An 18,261-nucleotide genomic window follows, 5' to 3' on the forward strand; every position below is an offset into this window, starting at 1 on the left:
TTACCACTCAGGTCATTCCTAAGACCAGGTTACCACTCAGGTCATTCCTAAGACCAGGTTACCACTCAGGTCATTCCTAAGACCAGGTTACCACTCAGATCGTTCCTAAGACCAGCTTTTCATCACATCTTTCAAGGCAGTGGGGTCACATGTGAGAACCTTCAGGTCCTTTTCATTTTCCTCAACAGCTAGAAACATGAAGAGAACCCACGTTTTAGGCTTGGTCTTGTATCCTTGCTACAGAATTCTAATGAGAAACAGAATGAGAGAGGATCAAAACCCCGAGTCCGAGAAAGGAATAAAGACAGCTTATCTGATTCCAATTGGGGAAGCAGGTGATCTTAAGAATAGGGGTGATATTTGAGCTTAGCTTTGAAGGTCGTTTTGGGTTTAGGCTGATGGTAAGGAAATGTTCAAGATGCAAGTGGTGTGAGCTAGAGAGTTGTGACATCCACGGTGTGCGTGGGGAATAAAACATGTGGCCACAGAAATTGGAAGATAAAAAGTGTATCATGGAAGTTCTTTAAAGTTTCCTCTTTCTTTTTCAGGGTCTATTGTTAAACGTTTGCTGGAAAGTGAATACAGAAAGAGATTAGTAAAGCCCAGACAAGGAAAATTGCATTTGGTCTTAGTTGGGAGGGTCCCAGCAAGGGAAAGAGATACAATACTAACAGAGGAAGAATGTCATCTGAGTGAGCCCCTAGTCTGGGGCTGAGGACACTGGTTAAGAAAGTGCTGTGAAGTATGAGAAGAGAGGCTTTGTACAGAAGCATTTCAGAGGGAGTTGATCAGAAAATAATTCTGGACATTGATAGAGGCAAAGGACTGCTCCTTGATGCTACTCTGAGACTCTGCCTGCTGGAGCATCCGTTGCTGGGGCATCCATTGCTGAGGCATCCATTGCTGGGGAATCCAGTGGGGCAACCAGTGCTGGGGCATCTGGTGCTGGGCACTCAATGGAGCCCCTGCTAAGACACTGTCCCTCCACTGAGGCAGGCTTTCTCATGGTGACTCTGCACATTGCACCAAGCTTTTGTCTTGTGCGATGCTCTCCACCTTACCTTCAGGGCAACCGTCAGATTTCAAGCTCTTGGACAGTATGTGGAGCCAAAGATATTGTCTAGATCCCCTTCCCCCACCAGGCAACTTTCAGGCTTAAATCTGACTGGTTATAATAATGTTCGTTTGTTCCAGTTGACTTAGGAATTTTAGTCCTGTGGGTGGATAATGACCACACCCACTGTCAACCTTTCTTCTCACCTCACTTAGCATTTAAGGAGCTGTGCAGCTGTGCGGGACTGAGAACAGTGTGTTAAAGAGTGGACTACGGCCTGGTGGTGGTGGCACCTGCCTTGAATCCCAGCACTTGGGGGGCAGAGGCAGATGATCTCTGTGAGTTCAAGGTCAGCCTGGTCTACAGAGCAAGTTCCAGGACAGGCTCCAAAGCTACAGAGAAACCCTGTCTTGAAAAAAATAAAAATAATAATAATAAAAAAAAAACCAAGCGAACTGTGCCACAGAGAGAACTAGATTTACATTGTGTACATGACTTACTTTTCTCGAAATCATGAGCAGTACCAAACTACAGGGTCCTGGTGAAGACAACTGCATTTCATCTAAGTGCTCAACTCTGTTATATAATAAGCACCCCCGAATGTCAGTTATTATTAGAACTCACACTTCACTTGTCCTGGTTTGTATAATGTCTTACACGTCCCACTAATGACGGCTTTGAACTTTGTGTTTCTGTTCCTTTCTGAGATCACCCTTTTTAATTCAATGCAAGGATCTCTGTGTAGTGAGAGCAGCGGGGACTCTTGTTAAATTCTTTTGAGAAAGGGTCACACATTTAAACAACAGTTGTTCCTCTTCACACGCAGTTTGTCACTGCTAATCTACTTTCCCTTTACTCTGCACCGACGGGGTAGAGAGGCAAGTATCTATTATTTCGCTGTCGCCGTGGCGAAGAGACGCTAACAACTTAGCATTGACTTCAGTAAACATTTATAGAGTCTCCTTCGCACTTGACGTGCTTGGCTTTGTTGGGGCCCCCAGATACAACAGCAACATATGTTCTCTGTCTTCGAGAAGTTTATCTTGATATTATCCTGAAACCTGAGCAGTCCTCGAAGGCCAGAATTTGTATATGCAGGCTGGTCTTAGAGTTCTATAAAAGACATGCCATCTCCATCAAGTGGCTTCGTCTTAGGAAACCTTAGACAATAATTTTATTTTCTTGACTTTCTTTTTTCTAAATATCGGAGACTGAACCCAGGGCTCTTGCCTCTTAGGCAAACACTATGGCTGGGCTACCCCTTCACTCTTTCATCTTTAAACTTCAAATATTCCATTGAAAGATAAGAGACATCTGCTGGACATATTTCAGATGTGCTTATAATTTCCTAAACTTTAAAATACATAAGTCAGTGAAACTACCATCACAGTGAGGATAATGAATACAAGTCCCCGCACGAGTCACCTCAACCTTATTTACAATTGCGTGGTCCCAGCCCACCCCTTCTCCCATCTCAGGAAATTGCAGACTCTTTCCTCTCCCCTTGATTCATAGCTGTCCCTTGAGTCATGTGCTGCTACTATGCTATCTGGGTAGGATTTCTTTCTTTATTCCTTACCGTGGTAAAGACAGGGGGGATGAGCTCTCAACTGTTAACAATATGGATGTATACTTCTCCCTGTGGGATGGTTTGCTCATATGGTTGGTTCCAGGCTCGAATTGGGAGGATGCCTGTACTTTTTTCATATTTTGTATCTCCATCAGCAGCCTTCAAAAGGTGGGTGCAACTAACCCCACCATATATTTCCTTTCTTCCAAAGATCAACCAGTTCACCCTTCCCGCTTCCCTGGACGCTACCTTTGTTTCTTTTATTTCTTTTTTTGTTTGTTTGTTTTTTGTTTTTTTGTTTTTCGAGACAGGGTTTCTCTGTGGTTTTGGAGCCTGTCCTGGAACTAGCTTTTGTAGATCAGGCTGGTCTCGAACTCACAGAGATCCGCCTGCCTCTGCCTCCCGAGTGCTGGGATTAAAGGCGTGCGCCACCACCGCCCGGCCCTTTTATTTCTTGATGCTCATCTGCAGTCACTTGAGTGGCTCTGTTCGTCAGCTTCTAACCAGGTTCAAGGCGCTTACATTTGTAAAGTTCATCTGACAGAACCATGAGTCACTCCAAGGCCAACTTTGTCTTCGTAACTAAGCCACGTGACCCACTCGACGTCAGCTCTGCACCAGAAGCTCTGCCTCCATCACTCCTGAGCCCCTGATAGGAAATCCGAGAGGTGCGCACCACGCCTCACCTTGTCTGAACTTTCACTCGTGGCTGCTCACTCCTTTACTTGGGATCTTTATTTAATTTTGTGTCACATTTAAAAGTCCTCTTATCCAGGATGGCATCCTGGAATGAGCCCTTTGGTCTGACGGGTCAGAGTGTATCCCATCTAGTCTGCGTAGGCACACTCATTGAGATGTGTGTAAGGATGGAGTCCCTTGTCACACCGTTCAGATAAAATCACCAAATGGTGCCTATGGTGCCTCTCAGAATACATTGTATCTTGAAGTACCACAGGGCGGTATTTTATAGAATGTTCCCCTTTTTTTTTGGTAAACATCTCACATCTTTATAGAAAATATTTTCATGGTCTCATTTTATGGAGAATTAGTTTCTATGACTCCATTCCAGTTTTTAACATATTCTTTCTACATGTGTGTGGGACAAAAGAAGTCAGTGTGCATAAATTTCATTCTAACAAAATATTTCAAAATCAATTATGTAGTACACACTTTTCTTTGTTGCATGTCGTTAGTTTGAGCTTTATAGAGGTCTTTTAAATGCCAAACACTCTTCTAGCCTTTTTGTTTTTATGGAAGGAAGAAACTTTTCCTTATTTTCTGCCATGAAGAACATGGTATTTCTCCAACACAAGGACCATATCCTTTTTTTTTCTTTTTCTGTTCTCTCTCAAGAACAAAGAAAAGCTTCTGAGAGTCTAGTTGTTAGACGTTCTTATTATTGGGTTACATTATATCTAGACATAATTACTTTCCCTTCAAAGACTACTTAACACTGAACTTCATGATTTCTAATAATATTTTTAATATTCACATCTGTCTTCAGCCTGTGATATCTTTATTTCTCTGCCAGTCTTGGATGCTTTATAGTTTATCTTAATAAAATTACATAGAAGTAAAATGTTATATGTGGTGATTTGAATGAAAGATATCCCTCACAGAGTCCGATATTTCAATACTTGGTTCCCAATTGTAGCACATGGGGGAAGGTTATGGAACCTTTGTGAGGTACAGCCTTGCTGGAGGAAGTACATCACTGGATGTGGGCTCTGAAAATTTATAGCCTCACTCTCATTGCCGATTGTCTTTCTCTGCTCCCTGTGTGTGGACGACATGTGAGCAGCCAGCTTCCTGGTCCTGCTGCCGTACTGTCTTCACCAGCATTTCTGAACTGTAGCCATCTGGAACAGTGAGTTAAAATAACCTTTTGTCCTATAACTTGCTTTTGGTCATAGTATTGTATCATAGCAACCAAAGTGACTGGTATAGATGTGTAAATAGGAAAGTTCTTCAGTTCAATCTTATTTCATAGGTAAGAAAACAAACTGAGACTTGGAAGAAAAATATTTGCCATATGCTATTTTGATACCAGCTTGAACCTAACTCTAACTAATTCATAATTCTATAAAGGAAGTGGTAGTGGCTTTTTGGAAAATGTGATTGCTATTGGAATGGCTTACATGCACTTTTGCCCCGTGTCATATTCTCCTGAGCACAGATATTTTCTTGGCTCCTTATAAATATAGTCTTATATTTAAACCATTCAGTCATCATCATGTTAGCCTGATGGATTTCCAGGCACTGTCCCAGACAGAACCGAGTTGTTGTTGCTTTAGCTCCTCCCATTGAACCCAGAGCTCCACAATGAAGCTGGACAAGGGAAGGCAGCTCTTTCTGTGTTTGGGATGATGGGTAACTGATCAATAACTAGCCTTGGGAAATACTTTTTGCCATTAATTTTCTTGGTACTTTTGGCCTGAGAAATTCTAATATTAGGATCTGATGATTGAATTAAATTGTACCTGGAATAATTATTTACCCAAAAAGATGGGTATAGAATTACCTGATTCCTTTAAACTCTTCCGCATAGTAAAAAGTATTTTAATAGCATCACAGCATAGCAGTTAAAACTTACTATAGAATTAAGCACCCACATGCAGGAAAGTGAGCAGAAGGGTAAATCTGTCAAACCTTCCATGACCAGCCCGGTTGTACAGTAGCACCCAGATCGAGAACAAAATGTAACTAGTGCCCATTCACCCAATCCCATTTCTATTGCCTCCACCTCGGGGATTAGCCACTACTCCTGTTTCTAATTACATAAGGCGGTTTCTGTCTGCTGATCGTGCATTCTGCATACACTTGAAACCACACACCGTGTTCCCCTTCCTGTCAGTCACAGGCTGGACTCTGAGCTGCATTATATTTGGTTACGACCTTGTATTGACTATAGATTTTTTACACTCTGCTTCTGTTGTGTAGCCCATCAACACTTTTCCATTTGGCTGCTGATTGCTTTTGGGTAGTTTAAGGTCTGGGTGACCAAACACGGTGCGGCTGTGAACATTCTTTCAGATGCCTCTTCTTGAGCATACAGAGACATTCCTGTTATACACAGTGCGTGCACAGCTTTCAGACGTCTCTAGCTTCAGTGGGGCTGTAGCATTTCATGTCCCCATCACTGTCACCAAATCCTTGACACTGTTTGTGAATCTTCCTCTTCTAAATTTGTCCATTCTGTGGCCATAGTGGTGGTTCATCGTAGTTTTATCTGCGCTGCTTGATGGTCTGTGGCCTTGAGAAAAACTTCCCACAGTTTTTCAAAACTCATTTTTTTCTATCTATCTTATCACACAAAATCACGTTTAAAGTCTATTTTGGTTGTCTGTCTTTAACTTAGAGAAGATTATTTCCTCCCAATATAATCTGAATCTAAATCTTTGTTAGATAAATGTGCTACAAATAATTTCTCTTATACACTGTCTTCTCTGAATAGTATATTTTTCTGAAGTTAATTTTACTGTGAACCCCCACATGTATTAGTCAGAGTTCTCTAAAGAAACAGAAGTGATAGTATGGAGACATATGTTCATATATGTGGAGGATTTAGGAGATTAGCTCATTGGATGTTCGTTCTCATTCTGAGCATCAGAGTTACGTTCTGACTTCTAATGCTGACTTTGATTTTACTATCGCTGGAGCAAACTTGCCTACAGTCATTTAAATACATTACCTTTAGCATGCAATTGTGCATATTCTGTTTATTATTCCTGCGTTCTGGTTTCCTGCATTTGCACCAAAGTTGAGTTATTCATAGAATTAATTTTCATTGCTTCTTCAAAAGATTGACTGTTTTCATATGTCCATCTTCCCTGGGTCTCTACCCCATACACATTGTTGTGTGGTTTGCTCCTGATGCTGCTTTTCTTGGCATTTTCCTTTTGCATTATTTATTTTATTCAAGAGTTATTCAAAACTGTCTCTGAAAGAACCTTTAATTTTTGTTATTTTAAGATCTAGTGAATTATCTTCAGAGTTGGTTTATCTGAACTAGTTCTACATTTGGTGATTTATGAACACTCTGTTGAAAAGATGCATTTCCAAGACACAGTTACTTTTATTAGTTTTGTTATTTTGGAAACAGATAATTTCACTTACTTTTTTTGTCCCATTTCTCTGTTATAAATGGACAGCTATGAACTTTTTTGCATTATTTATTTTATTCAAGAGTTATTCAAAACTGTCTCTGAAAGAACCTTTAATTTTTGTTATTTTAAGATCTAGTGAATTATCTTCAGAGTTGGTTTATCTGAACTAGTTCTACATTTGGTGATTTATGAACACTCTGTTGAAAAGATGCATTTCCAAGACACAGTTACTTTTATTAGTTTTGTTATTTTGGAAACAGATAATTTCACTTACTTTTTTTGTCCCATTTCTCTGTTATAAATGGACAGCTATGAACAAAAATGCCTATGAGCTATTCATCCTTCTGTGATCTCCTTATACTTCTAAGACCTGCAATAGGGAGATGGAAGCCACACTGTGTAGCTATTTATAACTTCAGTGTATTTGTCCTGATTTTTCATTGAGTTGAATGTTCGTATTCAACTCTGTCATTAAAGATTGGCTTTAACCTTAGCTCTAAGTTACAAAAACATCTCCAAACCATCCCTCACTTTGCTATTTATCTGTTGCTTAGCTGCAGTTTAACCTCTAAAGAAATGTTTTCTGAGTTTTAGTATAATTGAAATTGCTTTTTAATTAACTGTACTTAATGGATAGCATGGATGGATAAAATCCAAGAGTTTTTTGTTGAAGTAAAAGACTAAACACATCATGCTGTACAAGCACACTAAGTACAAAGGAACTGAAAAAATAGTGAGCATGAAGACATTTTGAATCATGTTCAGGAATGTTAGGATCCTTTTTTGTGGATTTTCAAGATGGGGTTTTTCTGTGCAACAGCCTTGGCTGTCCTGGGACTCACTCCGTAGACCAGGCTGGCCTTGAACTCACAGAGATCCACCTGCCTCTGTCTCCCAAGTGCTGGAATTGAAGGTGTGTGCCACTACCACCTGGCCTTTAAAGTATACTTTTATGTAGCTAGTAAAAATGTTATTTGTGAGGAAAATAGAAATAAGGTTTGTCATATCATACATATATAGTATACATATATTATTTATTTATCTACACTGTATACAATATATATTGTATACACATATATTGTATATATACATACAACAGCATTCAATACCAGAAGATATTAAAACAAGAACAGTGTAATATGCTTATTGGATGAGAGAAATATGACCCAAAGATTTTATCCAATGTGGTTATTCCTCATTTTATCTAAATTTCTTACTGGTGTTTTCATAATTTTAAAATATATTACATGTTTTAAATTTTACTTTGTTACAGTACTTCCCTTCTAATCCTCTTATGAATTCTTTAAAATTATGCTTCAGCTCTCTTATTTTCCTCCTTTATCTTCTTTGAATTGTTATATTTCTGCACTGAACATTCAAAAGTTATGAGCTAATATTTGGGTATAATGTTTGTATACATAAACTGCTCCATAGCAACAATTTTCTACTTGAATTCTTCATCCATAGGTTCTATCACAAATGTTAAAGAAATACAAGACAGAAATAACTGTTTAAATCCAATATTTAAATCCAAACACTACAACATGAGATATATACCATGCAAGGTTACATGTTTGGGAAGGTGTAAATCACATTAGTATACAGTTGAAAGTAGAGAGGTACATGTTAGAGATGTAATCACAAATCCTAAAGCAACCACTTAAATCACAAAGGAAGGAGTTCAGCTAAGGCAAACTCTGTGGGTAAAGTACTTGCTCCCAAGCCTGGTTTCCTGAGTTTGAGCCCTGGAGAGTACAGAGTGAGAGGAGAGAACCCACTCAGAGGCACACGCATATACGTGAAATAAATAAATGTAGTTAAAACATTTTAAAAGAGTTTGGGTAGCAGGAGAGATGAAATAGATATTCATTTAGTTCAAAAGAAGACAAACAAGAGGAAAAAGAAAGAATAATGGTATAAATAGAAAGCAAACAGTGAAGTTATTGACTTGAATGTAATCTTTCAACAATTACACTAAATGTGAATGGCATAAATGTTCCAAATAAAAAACAAAATGATGTTAGATTGACTGTTCTGTGTTTGCTTACCCTTAAGCTATATGACTGTCAATATTAGAATTTATGTAGTTATTGAACAGTTTAGTTATTGCCTTCTATGGGGAAACACATCTTTACTGCTAAGGAAACTGCCTCAAATACGTGTGAATAATAACTTCTCACATGACTGTAATTGTGCTGAACACAGATAAATAAAAGAACAGCTAGAACAAAGTATAATGTAATATATACTAGGGCACAGAAACTTGATTAAAAAATCAAGAAAAATCTCTGTATACTTGGAAACAATGCTAATGTCTTAAAATTATTAACAAAATGAAGGGATGGAAAGTAGTTTAACGTGACAGTGCTTACTAGCATGTGAGAAACCCTGTGTTGGATTCCTTGTCACTGAAAAAAAAATGAAGAAAATAAATATCACAACTTCAACAATTATACTAAATATATTCTAAAAAATTGTAATAAAATTATTTCTTTTGGTATCTTATTTAACTTTACAGAAGTAAAGCTTTCAAAATAAGTACATTTTACAAATAAAATATATATGATGTAAATATGACTTTCATTTTCTGAGTCACTGCTGGTTTCAATTGTGTATAAGATTTAAGCTGGTTTAAAGAGTTCAGTTTTCTTCTAACTTCTTATATTTGAAACCAAAGAAACCTGAATCTAATTTTATGGATAATCCAAAGCGAGTTTCCTAATTTTGGTGTCCCTTATGACATGGCAATGAGTAAATTAAATAAGGTTACTTTTCTAAAGTTTGTTAGACCTGCCTGGGATGTCAGGGGGATTCCATAAGCGGTACCTCTAACCATCAATGTGAAAAAAAAGCTAGATTAAATTGCAATTGAGAACAGCTCATTTGTGAGATATTTTCCAGTTGGGAAAGGTGACAGACATAAAGAGACAAATATAATAGAAATCATTTGAATTCAAAAAAGACATTTATAGTAACTATATACTATATGAAAACAAACACTTATTTTCTTTAAAACGAAGAAAGTAATGCTGTTTATTACCAATAATTTTGCCAAGTTTTGAACCCAAGTGCAATAATTGGTATGGCATGCTATGCTCATGGGTTCCTATGTTATGAAGGTAACAAACCACCTTCTGATGGGATTTGAGAGGAAATGCATGCTTAGTACTGTACATCTGGTCCCAAACACAGGCTCACAGGTGCCAGGGGTGAGTCTATTACTATGATTCTGGTCAATGAACGCAGTCAACTGTTCTCTAAACTCTTAGCTCTATACTGATGGACTGGTGCACACCTCCAATTTTACAAAGAGAAGCTGTTCTCTATAGTGGGTAGTGGTTAATGCAGAAACTGGTCCAAGTGCCGTGAATAAGTGTTTGTGGCATTCTCAGCTACAAATGGGAAATCTCTATCGCTTCACTCCTAAGGCTCAGGGCCATTGTGGAAAAGGGTGTGTGGTGGCTTGAATAGGTATGGCCCCACAGAGCGACAGACTCATGTGTTTGAAAGCTTGGCCCACAGGGAGAGGCACTGTTAGAAGATGTGACCTTGTTGGAGGAGGTGTGGCCTTGTTGAAGGAAGTGTATCACTGTAGGGGTGGGCTTTGAGGTCTCAGACGCTGAAGCAATACCCCGTATGTTTCATGACTCACTTCCTGTTGCCTCTGGGATCAAGATGTACAACTCTCAGCTCTTTCTCCAGCCCCATGTCTGCCTGCGTGCCACCATGTCACACCATGACGACACTGGACTAAACCTCTGAAACTGTAGACCAGCTCCAATTGAATGTTTTCCTTTATGAGTTGCAAGGTGTCTCTTCCCAGCAATAGAAATGCTCACTAAGACAGGGTGGGAAGAAAGATAAGAAGAGCCAGGCAGGGAGTACCGAAGGAAAATTGTCTCTTAGACATGGCAGGGCTGACGCACTTGGACACACAACAGCTATGGTGACCTGCACAGCTGCCGTGTTTGCCTGCATAACACCTGTCTTAAGATCAAGCCAGCTGACAGTCTAGCCTGGAGTGGGAAGGGGTTCGTGCACACACGCCAGCTGTGCACAGATGATGTTTTCTGGGGGAAGAGGAGTCACATTTCTATAAGGGTAAGTTTCACTATAGGTTAGCCACACTCCTTTGGGTGGTCCCATACCCATGAGTAGATAGTCCGTGCAAATTGGACTCCTTAGGATGTTATTAAAATAATAGAGAACAAAGTTGTGAGAGCATGGACAAGTTGGGGTGGATCTGAAGTCAGAGGGAGGAGCGGGGGTGGTACATTGTATTTCATTCTCAGAGAACTAATTGAAACATGTTTAAACATAGTGACACAGGACACACATTCCCCCATACCTTCCCATTAGCACATTATTTCCAAAATGTTAGCTATGTTGAAAACAAAATACTTCATTACAATACTGCTTTGAACATTCAGGGATTAAAATGAGGTGTCTCTCAGCAGTTAAGTAGCAATTAAGGCTACCTGACTTTCTGGTTCTGGTTTAGGTTCTTTGTAGGCAGAAAGGCCTGGACTCCAAATGCCAAGATGCATTCAGAGCTGCATGCTTATTAAAGTGCCCAAACTGTACGACTGGAAAGGTTAGGGTTAAATTCACAGGTGTGGGTAAAGTCCATTATTATTCTCTTTAAGAACACCACATTTGGACTTTGGGGGAAACCTACCAGGACTCTATAATTCTCTGGTAGATGAAATGGCACTTGTGAGGAAGGGGAAAAAAAGAAGAAGGCCTGAAGATCAATTACACCATCGTTTAGCTCGCGATTTCACCGACAAACACAAGTTTAAACTCTCCCTCCCTGAAACTGTTCTTCCACATTGGCTGCCTGCAACAGACGGATGACACTGATGATCTGAAAGGAAGGGGCATGCCGTCGCAAGGCAATTTCCATGGCCAAGAGCCCAGAGTGCAATAGCGGCTACAAACCAGACTGAGGTGCATTCATCGCATTGTATCCCCGAAGATTTACCTTCTCTGTTTAATGGCCTCGGTTGGATTTCAAGCCGGGCTGTCCACTCCCTCTCTTTTTGTCTTCGTTTTGGTAAAGAGAAGTGGTTGCAGAGCCTGCGAATCAAACAGGCGAACTTAGAACAAGAGGTGTAGTGTTGAAAAGAGGTTGTTTTCTCTCCTTGCTTAAGTTGGTGGAGTTCGACAGGACCCGGCCAGATAGATGGAGTCCGAGCTACAGCTGTTGTTGAAGAAGGTAACAGAGAAGGAGGGCTTTATTCACACTGTGGAGAGACAGACCCCAGAAACAGACAGATGTTTTGTGGATCTTGACATTTATGTAAGTTTTGGGGGAAGAGTTTGTGCAAATTTTAGCCCCAAACATTTAGACGGGCAACACGAATAGCTGTGGCTGCTAGAGCGGTGGAGACTCCAATGCCCGCCTTGAACTTTGTCAAGCGATTGATGCAGTTATTCACAAGTCTTCTAGCTCAGTAACTCCAAGTCCCAGAGTCTCTCCTCTCACAGGGACCCTTAGAAATGAGCCTGGCCGGAAGCCTATTTGGTAGCATCCATCCAGGGTTGGCAATTTTGCGTGAAGAAGCCAAAAAAACTTCTTGGAGTGAGTAGCAGAGGTCCCTTTCTGACACTTGTCATTTCGCTGCAGGAACTAACTCCAGGCCCCTTATCACCTGTCAACTTGCGTGGGGTCTTGGGGGCCCTTGGGACCTCGAGCTGCAGCCCGGGAGGTCGCGGTGCGCGCGCCGGCTGGCGGGGCTGTGCCCGGCTGGGGCTGCGCGGGAGGCCGAGCCGCCGCGCCTCCCGCTGATTGGCCGGCTCGGCAGGGGGGGCGGGCTCTCCGCCGCCCCGCGCGCCCCGCGCGCCCCGCTACTTTGGCTCGGTTCCTGCTGGGCCGGGCGGTGAGCGCTTCCCAGGGTGGCGAGGGCCTGCGAGAGCCAGGCGGGCTGCGAGCGATGAGGCTGCGGCACCAGCAGCGGGGACCGGTGGCGGGGCGAGGAGGGTCGGACTGCCGCCCGGGTGGCTCTGGAGGCTGCTGAGGCGCCGCGGCGAATAGCTAGAGCGCGGAAGAGGGCAGCAGAGCGCGGGGACCCGGCGGCCCGGGCGGCCTCCCTGTCCGGATCCCCCCTTCCCCCGAAACGTGCAGCCATGCGGGTGGCCAAGTGGCTGACCGGGCTGCTTTGCCCGATCTCGCTCCTTCTCACTGGGTCTTGGGAAGTTCGTTTCCACCCACGACAGGGTAAGGTCACCGTGGGCGCTGCCCGCAGCTCCCAGGGCGGGGTGCGAGTGGGTGGTGCGGACTCGCGGAGACCCCCAGGCCGGCCAGCTCCGAGCATCTCCGAGGACCTCACTGGGTGTCTGGACGTAGTGGAATTGCGTGCACTAGGGACAAGCTCCCCTGGCCATGCGGCGGGCACGCGTGGGGACGGACACGGGGCAGCGTGAGCTAGAAGGACACGGGTCGTTGGCGGTAGGGAAGAGAAGAAGGGCTGACAAGGAGGTGGCTGCGCAGGGTGGAGGGTGGCAGGGTCTATGTGGAGCACATAGGAGCTGTGGGAAAGCAGAACATGGTCACAGTGTCCATGTGCGTGCGTGTGCATCTGTCGTGTCCCGGGGACGGACCAAAATTGGGTACCTTTAGTGGGGATGCTTGGTTCGAGAGTTTGTGGTTTGGACAGCGTCGGGCGTCATAGACATTGCTCTATGTGTTGCAGAAGCCCTGGTGAAGACTCTGGCCTCCTACGAAGTAGTGACCCCCGCGCGGGTCAATGAGTTCGGAGACGTGTTTCCCCAGAACCGGCACTTCAGCAGGAAGAAACGGAGCTCCGGGACTCCCGAGCCCACTCCGCTCAGGACCCACTACCGCATCCGCGCCTACGGGCAGCTCTTCCACCTGAACCTGAGCGCTGACTCGGCCTTCCTGGCTGCAGGCTACACCGAGGTGCACTTGGGGACCCCGGCGCCTGGGGCAGGCAGGGGCAGTGCAGAGCCCCCAGACCTGCGCCACTGCTTCTACCGTGGCCAGGTCAACGCGCGAGAGGACCACACTGCGGTCTTCAGTCTCTGTGGGGGACTGGTAAGCCTGATTGTGCCTCCCTTGGCGTTTTCTAGCGATCCGGTCCCTGGTTGCTTTAAGGGTGGGGCACGGTGGTTCCTAGTAAGTTTCTCTGAGAAACTCAGAGGGACCAGGAGAGGAACCCAGGCCAGAGGATGAGAGAGCATTTTTTTTATCGACTTGTCACATGCTCCAGTGGCGATCAGGAGTGTCCTCTTGGATTCTGCTTCTACACTCTCAGGGCAATTTCTTTCACTCTGGTGCCTTAGTGCTGGGCAGCCCTTGATGCCGAAAATGAATTGAGAATTTGAGTGCCGGCAAAAGAAAATAGTGACTATACGCAATTTAAAGAGGCTCACGAGGCTGAAAAGATTTGGAAAGAAGTTTGTTCAGTTTCTGGTATGGGGACACTAACAGGCACATGGGAGGGAAAAGGAAGATGACCACTGGTCCTGGAAAGATAGAAAATATCCACAACGTAATTGCTAGTATGGGAGAACTAGAAATGACAAGAGTAGAAGAGAGGGAGTCTACAATCCTAATGAAGAGAGAGGAAATAAAATAAAGCACCACACCCGTGTTTCATTTGATTTTTTTTCCTTGAAAACAAAGATTCTTATTGCCTTTTCCCATGACCAACTTAAGTCTGCATAAACCCAGAATCTCTTGTCAGTATACTCAATTTAAATATGCAGTGTCACATACATTATTAAAATGAAAGCCAATGAACTGAAATAGCAAAATGCTACCAAGCTAGTTTGCGACGCATTCATGCATACTTGTATATGAATGCCTGAATTGTTACACTTTGTGTAATGAGATAAACTGTCGCTTTATGAGTGCTAGGAGTGTGATAGGAGAGCCCCATTTTATCATGGACAAAGCTATACTGGCCCTGGGGTTCCAGCCCCAGTTGAAGGAAATAACTTGGCTATACATTTCTTGTGAGCCCAAGTTTTCTTTAACCAAAATAAATAGACCAAAGCCGGGCCGTGGCAGCACATACCTTTAATACCAGCACTGAGGAGGCAGAGGCAGGCGGATCTCTGTGAGTTCGAGGCTACACAGAGAAACCACAGAGAAGCCCAGTCTGAAAAAAAGCAAACAAGAAAAATAAATAAATCGACCATACTTTCTGAAAGGTGTTCAGATAGTTCCACAAAAATCATCTATTTATTATTTGAGTCAAACATTGGTAGTAGTTCTCTCCAGACAAAATGCAATAATACTTACTTTCAAGTTGATTTAAGACGTCCAGGGTATGAGCACTGTTAATTACAGAGCTGGCTAGTGTTTATATCAAGTAAATCTGACACAGGTTTGCATCATTTTGGACGACGGAACCCCAGTTGAGAAAAGACTCCTACCTGATTGCCCTGAGGGAGACTGTGGTGTATTTTTATAATTAGTGATTGATGTGGGAGGGCCCAGCCTATTGCTGGTGGTACCATTGCTGGGCTTGTGGTCCCGGATGTTATAAGAAAGCAGGTTGAGGAAGCCACGAGCAAGCAAGGGAGTAGCATTCCTCTTTGGTTTCTGCATCAGTTCCTGATTTTAGGTTCTTACCTTGAGTTCTTGCCCTGACTTCCATGGATGATGTATTTCCATGGCTTACTACAAGCTGTAAGGTGAAATAAACCCTTTCTTCCCCAGGTTGCTTTGGTGATGGTGTTCATCACAGCAGTAAAACCCTAAGACAATCTAAGTCACTTTGGAAAGTCTTTTTGCTCTTTTCAAGCTAGTTTCTCGAGTTGTATTTATCCGAAATGTTTCCAGTAATTTCCTTCCTTGTTTACATCATCAACACAGCAGAAGCGCCAATAATAAACAAACATTTAAGCCGGGCGGTGGTGGCGCACGCCTTTAATCCCAGCACTCGGGAGGCAGAGGCAGGCGGATCTCTGTGAGTTCGAGGCCAGCCTGGTCTACAAGAGCTAGTTCCAGAACAGGAAGCAAAAGCTACGGAGAAACCCTGTCTCGAAAAATAAATAAAAAAGAAAAAAGAAAAAAAAATAAACAAACATTTATACTTCATGGGAAATTCCTCTAATTTTTAAAGACTTAAAAATAATGCTTAGTTGATCTGGAAAATCAAATTAATACCATCAAAAATCCTCTCTCAATGACCATTTGCTCAGATCGAGACCCCGGAAGTTTTATTGACTTCATTTAGTTCATTAGTGTTCAGCTAACCTAAGATATGTCTTAAAGCATTTTCTTTCAATTTCTGGATCATTAATTTTTAAAACACAAGTCTTTGTGTTTACATGTTTTTTCCCTTTTGCAATATTACTGAGCCTGGATGATGTTTTCTTTGAAAATTTTATTCCTAAATGTTTTGAACCTAAGAACCAGAAGGGAGTAAAACCAGAAGGCAATAAAAATATTGCCAGGAGTTTTTCTGAACATAAGAATATCTATGTATTTATATAGAGACATTTATATCTTGCTCTTCCAATGTTTTTGATTTTTATTTCCCATAAATGTTTATCTAAAGATTCAAAGATTTTAGGGCAAAGATTTATGTGTTTCCAAACTATATAGTTAATAGGAAGGTAGAGCATATTATAAAGTATTTATTAGTAGTGTAATAAGGCTTATAAATCTTATTAATCCATTGATAGACTGCTCCAGAATTACAATTATCAGGCTCTTAACACCCATATTTAATCCTAAACTTATTTTGCTTAGTGATACTATCTGTGGTCTGCATTAAGTAAGTTGGAATATTGTTATTAGCATTGCATGACAGGATGTAACACACAGTGTACACAAAGACAATATCCTTTGTGGTGCTGATTGACGCTTTTCTCACATTGCCTAGTGGATTCTATTCTTCCAGAGACTCTCAGGGACAAACCTGCCCACCTGGATGTTAGCTGCATCATTTCTTGATGGCGCTGGAAGCAGGGAAATCTTGTTGGTTGAAGGAAACAGTGTCCACATTTTATAAAACTGGATGGTGTGCTTGGCTGGTACTGTATTCCGATAGAGTAACTGATGTGGCCATGTGGATTATGTTGGGGTTTCTCCTAGGAACAAAGATCCAGTCTGACAGCTCGCCAGTGAAGACTCATTGTTGAGTTGCTTCTGTTATCTTCTAACAGTAGTCAAGGATGGAAACTGTCGATAAGTAGCTGCACTGGTTTGAATCTATCCTAAAAATAAATTAGTCTTTATCATTTTTTAAGCTTCCTATTTACAGTACCTATATAATCCCATGTGACAATCTATAGTTGTATTTTTATCTATTCACTTATGATGACAACTTGTAGGTGTTGATTCTCTCCTTCCACCATGGGAATTCTAGGGGAATCAAACTCATGCCTTCAAGCTTGGTAGCAGGCACCTTTAGCGGCTATAGCTTCCAGCCAGTTGCTCAGTGTGTGTGTGTGTGTGTGTGTGTGTGTGTGTGTGTGTGTGTGTGTGTATATACATATGTGTATTTTTAAGGGAAAATTTATTAGTCTTGTAGTTTCTCAAACACTCCCACTATGAGGAAGCATTTCCTGTGACTTTACTTTAACTATGCTAGTGTGTGTTTGTCCACATTCTTCAAGAAGCAAATGTCAAAAATGTGATTTGTTTAGGGAAAGTGCCTGTATTAGAGAAAGCAAGGAGGAATTTGGAAAATCTGTGTAAACTTGAAACAAATAAAGAGAAAGCGCAAGGATTTGGGGGTAGGCTCATGTGGCTTGTTGGATGGTTCAAGACACTTCAGTTGAGACGTGTGGCTGGGAGAAGAATCCTACTCTTTGTCTAAATGTATCTTCCTTTCTACCTCTGTCACATTCAAGTACTGACTCGGTGTAGCACCTAGAAAGCATGGGTGGGGCCTTGTGAGTGAGGAAGCTCAGTTGGTAAAATGCTTGTTTTACAAGCGTGAGGATGTAAGTTTGACCCCCAGAACCAGTATTATTTGTGTGTTTGCTTTTTAAAATAAGCCCAGGTGTGGTGGCACCTACTTAGCCTATGCTTAGAAGCTCTGTGTTGGGGACTCAGAAACAGGAGCTTGCTGACAGGCCGACGCCAACGGCTTGGTGAGCTCTAGGACAGTGGAGAGCCTGTTTCCAAACCAAGGTGAAGGGATGGTGCTTGAGATATTACAGCATCTGTGGTTGTGCTTTGACCTCCATATACACATGAACACACACACACACACACACACACACACACACACACACCCCAGGACGCAACACTAAAAGATCTCAATGTACTCTTGGCTAGTTGTGTTTAGCATCGACAAAGCCAGCAGCATATAGAAACACTATGTGCAAAAATGCTTAATATATGGTTTCAAGTGTCCTCAAGCAAGGGATACAAACATATCTGTGAACTTTCAGGGATGGATGAGTAAAGATGAAGTAATATACGGTATTCAGATTAATTCTTCTTCTTTTTTTTTTCTTTTGGTGTTTCGAGACAGGGTTTCTCTGTGGCTTTGGAGCCTGTCCTGGAACTAGCTCTGTAGACCAGGCTGGTCTCGAACTCACAG

General features: G+C 42.2%; 1 protein-coding gene across 1 annotated transcript in view; it reads left to right on the forward strand.

The window, feature by feature from the left end:
* Positions 1–12,656: 12,656 nt before the first annotated feature.
* Positions 12,657–18,261, forward strand: part of Adamts20 (ADAM metallopeptidase with thrombospondin type 1 motif 20) — a 120,255-nt gene continuing 114,650 nt past the window's right edge. Inside the window, exons 1-2 of the mRNA XM_005354301.2 lie at positions 12,657–12,950; positions 13,426–13,787. Of these exons, the coding sequence (XP_005354358.1) occupies positions 12,860–12,950; positions 13,426–13,787 (453 nt within the window). The 5' untranslated portion in view covers positions 12,657–12,859. The remainder of the gene's footprint in view (positions 12,951–13,425; positions 13,788–18,261) is intronic.

This window comes from Microtus ochrogaster, chromosome 15 (assembly GCF_000317375.1).
Source record: "Microtus ochrogaster isolate Prairie Vole_2 chromosome 15, MicOch1.0, whole genome shotgun sequence".
Classification (NCBI taxonomy): Eukaryota; Metazoa; Chordata; class Mammalia; order Rodentia; family Cricetidae; genus Microtus; species Microtus ochrogaster.